The sequence below is a fragment of the Ipomoea triloba genome, chromosome 5, assembly GCF_003576645.1.
Source record: "Ipomoea triloba cultivar NCNSP0323 chromosome 5, ASM357664v1".
Lineage (NCBI taxonomy): Eukaryota > Viridiplantae > Streptophyta > Magnoliopsida > Solanales > Convolvulaceae > Ipomoea > Ipomoea triloba.
Window position 1 is genome coordinate 10,534,409 of NC_044920.1, and position 7,164 is coordinate 10,541,572.

A 7,164-nucleotide genomic window follows, 5' to 3' on the forward strand; every position below is an offset into this window, starting at 1 on the left:
AAGCTTTTAAGCTACGAGCATTTACACCATTAGAGGCTTAAGGAAAAAAAAAGCGTTCATTAACAAAAATAGTTCAAAGACCTGTTGTTAATAAAGCAGGCCTTACAAAAATTTAGCCAAAAGGGAATATATAAAAGATGTAATTAAGCCTCCTGCCGACTACCGGCTGGCTCCCCCTTCGTTGGGCCAGTAGGGGGAGGGTCGCTAGTATTCCCATGAAGGCGGGAGCGGCGTAGTAGGCTGCCTTTAGTTATCTCTTCCTCCTCAGTCAGATGGGGAATTGAAAGAACTAGATGGGGATTGGCGGCAAAATTCAAATAGGCTGGCTCCATCGGAATCTGCCCTCCACTCAAGCCCTGTTGAGGTGCGGGGGTAGCAGGAATGCAAGGAGGAAGTTCAACTAGCTGAGCTAGTAGGTCCCACTTTACGGGATCAAAGGTCGGGTCCCTCTGAAGGAGAACCGGATAGATATCTCTTTGCATCTCCAGCGAACCGGCATGATAGTCTTCCTCTCCCAGGTCCGTTAGATAAAGCCTGCCCTCTTCAAGTAGGCTCAACCTCGAACGAGCCTCTGTCAGAGCGTCCTCCTCAAAAGCGTGGGACGACTTATAAGCAGCCACAACCAAGTCCGTGGCCTCAGCATTTTTCCTCTTCTCAGCCTCAAGAGCCGACTCTAGTTGACCCACTCTGAGCGCCAAGTCGTCCACCTCCTTCAAGCTATTTTAATAATTGGCCTAGAGAGTGGGCATCGCCTCTGCATCCGCCAGTAGAGGTTTCATCCTCCCCCACATCTCCGACTGGACGGCCATTGCCTACGACAAAACAAAAGTTAGCACAAGTAATCCAGAAGGGTAGTTGCATGATCAAAAAATTTGTTTACCCGGTAAAGGTAGCATGAGACGCCTTCAAACAGCTTCTCCGTAGGGAAGGCCTTGTAAATGGAGGCATCCTTTGGAAAGATCACGTTGTCCAACCAATCGTGTATAGGGAAGTAGCCTTGCGAGATGCCTTCGCTCGCCTCGGCTTCAAAGCCGAGGGCGATCTTCTTAGCAGGAGGCGCGTCGAGAGAGGTGTTGGCTGAGCTGCTGGGCATTTGGAGCCGGAGGTGGTAGCAGAGACAGGAAGGGCTCGACGAGCATTGGGGGCTCGTGGGGGCTCAGGAGAGCGAGTTGGAGAGTTGTTGATCACAATGGGATTGGGGGGCAGAGGCGTGACTTCTTGTGCCCTCCTTCATGAGGGCGTCACGGCTCGACATCTCGAGGGAGGAGACGACAGTGGCACTCGGATCGTCGGTGAGGGCTTCCTCATCATTCGGCTCCTCGTCCTCAGCTTCCTCTTCTAGGGGAGGTTCAGGGTTGTCGCTTACAGATAACATCAAGTGAGAAATCGCAAAGAAAGAATCAGGCAGATTGTTAGAGGTGGTAGATCACCTTTGGTAGTTGCCCCTTCAGGCAAAAGACCAGTTCCTTCAAGGGCGGTCAAATTTTGATGGAGTCGGCCAGTCCGTCAAAAATTTTACTCCCCCCTCACTGGAAGACTTGAATGTAGCCAGGAGAGGTGGTCCAAACTCTATTAACTAAATAGAGTTGAAGGAACAGGTTTATGGTGGGCTCGAAGGCGAAGTTGATACAAAGAGTTTGGAAACAAGTGAGGAGACAATGAGAATTAGGAACGAGTTGACCTGGGGAGAGGGCGAAGTAATGAAAGAAAAGAGAAGCGAATGGACTTCGGGGCACACGAAACCCATAACGAATGGATTGCAAGTGAATCCCCACATATCCGCTGGCCGAGGGGGTCAAAAATGTAACGCTCGGGAGGAGCGTATATCCTAGCGGCCGGGCCCAAAAGGTATTGGGCCTCTTCCAACTCATGGGCCGCGATCATAGTGCGAAGGCCGGTCGGCCGGCCTATGTCTTCAAAAAGGCCCGCAGCCCGCTGAATGCCCGAGGGTAAGGCTGCCACAGCCCGAATAGGGGAAGGGTTTAAAGGGGTAGAGGACTAAGCCCCTCTAGTCGCCATGGGCGAAGAAGTAGAAGAATTTGGGTTCATCGTAACCCCAACGCGGTTTTGAGAGGAAGACATGGAAGGAAAGGAGGAAGAAACCAACTTGGAAGACAAGAAAAGCTGGAAGGCCGAAGTGAGGCTAGCACGAAGAAGTGAAAGGATGACTGGGTGAAGCGCAATTAGAGGGCCATTGATGGATGATCAGAAAACTGTGAGAGCACCGAAAGCAAAGGCTTTGAGTTCGCTGCAAAAGTGGAGGAGGTAAAGTAAAACAGTGAAAAGGGGGTATTCATAGGCCAAGTACCGGTGTTGGGGATAGTAACACGTGGATGGCGAGATGAGATCGAAGTGACAGCTGAAGCGACGAGAAACGTGCGACAGAAGCCAATAGCTTCGAAAGTGGAATCGGCAGATGGAATTAGAACGATCACGACGATTGAATTCTAGGGTGGTTGGAGTTGAAAAGGCTAGGTTTTCAGTCCCAGTTTGTTAGGAATATTTGTAATAAGATTTTGATGAGCCAAGAAATGTATTTTAGTTTGAAAAATTAGAAACCCAAAATTTTCGTAAACTAATATACCTAAAGAGTCAAAAGTCAACTTGGAAGAATGCATGGAGAATGAAGGAACTTGGTTCGAATCCGATGGAGGTTAAATTTAATTGGATCACAAGGAGTAACAAAAGGTTGAAGCAGCAGAGATAGTAGAAGAGTTGCAAAGAATGTGATATAAAAAGTCCTTGGTTCACATCAAAAAAAAAAGTCCTTGGTTCAAAAAAAAAAAAATTCCTTGGTTCAAATCCTTTGAGACACGAATATTTGGGGAATTAAAACATCTCACAGTATGACTACTTGTTTAATATTTACAGGATTAGTAAACAAAGCATTGAATGGTTCATTGGTGATGAGCTTGGCTAATGTGGTAGATGGTTCTATGTTCGAATCCTAGGGTATTGATTTTTGCCAGTGGTATGTGGAAGCTGTCAAACACAAGCTGCCAAGTACTCCAAACACAAGCTGTGAGAAGCATCAGGAACTGCCAAACAGCTGTGAGAAGCTGCCAAGTACTCCAAACACAAGCTGTGAGAAGCTGCCAAGTACTCCAAACACAAGCTGTGAGAAGCGTGAGAAGCTGCCAAGTACTCCAAACACAAGCTGTGAGAAGCTGCCAAGTACTCCAAACACAAGCTGTGAGAAGCATCAGGAACTGCCAAACAGCTGTGAGAAGAAATGAGAAGCTGCCAAACTCTCCAACGGAATTATAATTATTTGTTTGCTAATTATTAAAGGATGAGCAATTTCAGGAGGAAGGAATTATTCAAACACTAAAGGAGGAATATCAGGAGAAGAGAAAGGAAAAGAAGAGGAGGAATATCAGGAGGAGAGAAAGGAAAAGAAGAGGAGGAATATCAGGAGGAGAGAAAGGAAAAGAAGAGGAATATCCGCAAGAAGCGGAGGAATATCAGGAGGCCGACCAGAATATCNCTCCAAACACAAGCTGTGAGAAGCATCAGGAACTGCCAAACAGCTGTGAGAAGAAATGAGAAGCTGCCAAACTCTCCAACGGAATTATAATTATTTGTTTGCTAATTATTAAAGGATGAGCAATTTCAGGAGGAAGGAATTATTCAAACACTAAAGGAGGAATATCAGGAGAAGAGAAAGGAAAAGAAGAGGAGGAATATCAGGAGGAGAGAAAGGAAAAGAAGAGGAGGAATATCAGGAGGAGAGAAAGGAAAAGAAGAGGAGGAATATCAGGAGGAGAGAAAGGAAAAGAAGAGGAATATCCGCAAGAAGCGGAGGAATATCAGGAGGCCGACCAGAATATCTGTATATTTTGAAGAGAGGAGGGACAGGAGGAAGGAATTATTCAAACACTAAAGGAGGAATATCAGGAGAAGATAAAGCAAAAGAAGAGGAGGGAATATCAGGAGGAGAGAAAGGAAAAGAAGAGGAATATCCGCAAGAAGCGGAGGAATATCAGGAGGCTGACCAGAATATCTGTATATTTTGAAGAGAGGAGAGACTGCTGACCAGAATATCAGGAGGCATCACGCAAGAATATCTGAAGATGCAAAGAAAGACTGCTGACCAGAATATCATGAGGCATCACGCAAGAATATCTGAAGATGCAAAGAAAAGAGGAAAAAGTCTGAAGAAATACAACAACGGAGTTTCAACTCACCAGACCACCTAAACCACATGGAGATTACAATCAGCACATGGGATTGACAATAAAGAATTAATTCTCTCCAACGGATTAATTCTTTCTTCATCTATAGAATTAATTCTCTCCAACGGATTAATTCTTTCTTCATCTATAAATACAGGACACTTGAGCAAGAAGAAGACACGGATGTATACAAGTGAAAGACACTTGAGCAAGAAGAAGACACGGATGTATACAAGTGAAAAGCAAGAAAAGCAGTGTGATACATCTGAGAATAACAAAGCAAGAAAAATCCGAAAAACCGAAAATCCATATTTTTAGTTCCTGAGAGTTGGAGAAAAATATTTTCTTTTACTACCTTGTATTAAAATTTCTACTGAGTGTAGATAGAGGGCTGAGTAAGAAGAGGAGCTTGTGAAAACCCCGGAGAGTGTAGCTTTGTGCGAAACACTCGTTGGTGTAGGAGTATAGCTTTGTGCAAGATACTCAAATCTCTACTGAGTGTAGTTGTATCTGGGTGATTGAAGATAGTGAAAGGAGTAGAGTGGACGTAGGCTGGGTTTGGCCGAACCACTTAAAAATCTCTCTCTCATTTACTTACTGCTCATATATATTTTGCTTTGTACACATAATATCTGCTTGCACGTACACACACTGATTTGCAAGATTTATATTTGTCAAACCCATTTAATATTCCTAATCTGTACAACTTGCTTATTTGGTTTTGCTAATTTCTTGCATTCATAACATTTCAAGACCCAGTCACTATTCATTACTATTCACTCTTATTTGGGTTTACCAATTTTTGTTATATCCCACGTCCGCATGCAAGCCAAATTTATTGTATATCATATTTGAGCTATTCCAAGTATTTCTATCGTTTTGCATGTGATATATTTCCTCTCCATCACTGAGTTTTAATTATAGCACGTTACGTACATTATTCCGCTGTGCATTTCAAGTTGAATTTATTCACTTGGAATTTTTTTTTTAGTTAAAGTGTTATTAATTTTTAATTTGCTTGAAAAGTCTATTCATCCCCCCTCTAGACTTTTCACCACCCTTTCGGGACCAACAAGTGGTATCAGAGCGGTTGTCTATTTGAGTCAAATCTTGACTGCTAGACAGATCTAATCTTCAAAAATGAAGAAAGATTTAGCTCAAAACTTATTATTCTCTCTTGACAAATTTGATGATTGGAAAATACGTATGCAGGTACATTTATCAGCTCTCCACGATGAAATGTGGGATGTTATCTCAGATGGTCCTATTTTAATTATGAAGGTCAATCCTTCATCTATAGCTAAGGATATACTGTTCAAAGCTGTGGATGATACAATCTTTCCAAAAATCCGTAAGTGCAAAACAGCTAAAGACGTGTGGGATGTCTTAATCCAAATCGGCGAAGGAGACGAACAGGAAAAAGACAACAAACTCACAATTGCAATGAAAAAGTTTGAAGACTTCAAGATGCTACCAAGTGAAAAGATTGCAGACATGGAGTCTAGATTGGTCAAAGTTTTGGAAGAGATTACTGATCTTGGAAAGACCCTCGATCAAAAAGAAATCTCTCTCAAAATACTCCGCGGACTACCGTCAAGTTGGGATATGAAAGTGACAGCCATGCGAGACCATAGGGATCTAAAAGTTGTTTCAACTGACAAACTTTTTAGTGATCTCAAAGCGTACGAGTTCGAGATGAAATCAAAACTTGAGGAGGAACGTGAAGAAAGAACCACAGCCTTAGTAGCCGAGCAACCATCAAACTCATGGTTAGCAGGAAATAATGATTTTTTATCTGACGAACAATTTGCTTTGCTTGTTAGGAAATTCAAAAAATTCATGCGGAAGAACAACTTCAACAATTCATCTCAAAGAAATCAAGGAAGTTCATCCAGAAGACCTAGAAGAGAATTTTCTGATGATAACACAAACTTGTGCTACAACTGTAGAAAACCAGGACATTTCATGGCAGAATGTCCATACCCCAAGGTAAGTAAAACTCAGAATAAAAATACTTCTAACTCTCCACAGGAAATATCTGAATCAAAGGATAGAAGATTCAAGAAGGATAAAAGGAAAGCTTTAATAAGTGACCCTCTTGAGACAAGTGGGTCTGAGGAATCTTCAAGTGATGAAAGTGATAGCTCAACGGAGGATACTGCACTGCTGTGTCTTTTAAGCATAACCAGTGAATCAGATTTCCAGGAAAAATGCTTAATGGCGCATGAAGTAGAAAAAGACGAGGTAACATCTAAATCATTTGATTATGCAAACTCATCTTTTTCTAGAGAATCTATATTTCAATTAATGAAAGATTGTCAAACTGTTATGGACACTCATTCTCAACTCAAAGAGCGCAATAATTCTCTGATTCTTGAAAAAGATAAAATAAATGAGAAATTGCAAGATGCTTTACTTGAGATGAGAAACTTGAAAGCTGAAAATATTCGCCTTCAAGAAGAGTGTAAAGCTAGAGAAATTAGAGAACATAATCTTAGGGAGACAATAGCATCATTTACACATTCATCCAAAATAATGGATAAAATGGTAAATATGCAAAAACCCTCAGGAGATAAAGCCGGACTGGGCTATGATCCTACATGTTCTAAAATTTCTGAAAACTTGACTAATTCTACTACTTCTTTAATTAATAAAGCTCAAGTAGTAAAATTTGTCAAAAGTCAAGATAGCACTATGAGACAAGGAATTGGCTATCAAACTAATGCTAGAATTAACACTGCAAGGCCGAAGCTTCAAAGCAATAATTTTTCGCCAATGCAGAAATTTAGAAAGCATGAGTTTGGTTCTCGTAAGAGATTTACCAATGAGTCAAGTGCGCAAAGACCTCATAGGAAACAATTTCCAATGATGAGGTTTGGTAGGGATTATCCTACTGAAGAGGACTGGCATGATGAAATCAAACCATGGACAAAAACGAGGTTCAACGCATTTCATTTTATTAAACAAATGAATGTTGGACAAATGCCAG

At 42.0% G+C, this 7,164-nt stretch overlaps 1 protein-coding gene across 1 annotated transcript in view; it reads left to right on the top strand.

Annotated features, from left to right (window-relative positions):
- The first annotated feature begins 5,414 nt into the window (after window positions 1-5,414).
- LOC116020214 overlaps window positions 5,415-7,164 on the top strand; it is a 4,628-nt gene continuing 2,878 nt past the window's right edge. Inside the window, exons 1-3 of the mRNA XM_031260695.1 lie at window positions 5,415-5,944; window positions 5,999-6,164; window positions 6,207-7,114. Of these exons, the coding sequence (XP_031116555.1) occupies window positions 5,415-5,944; window positions 5,999-6,164; window positions 6,207-7,114 (1,604 nt within the window). The remainder of the gene's footprint in view (window positions 5,945-5,998; window positions 6,165-6,206; window positions 7,115-7,164) is intronic.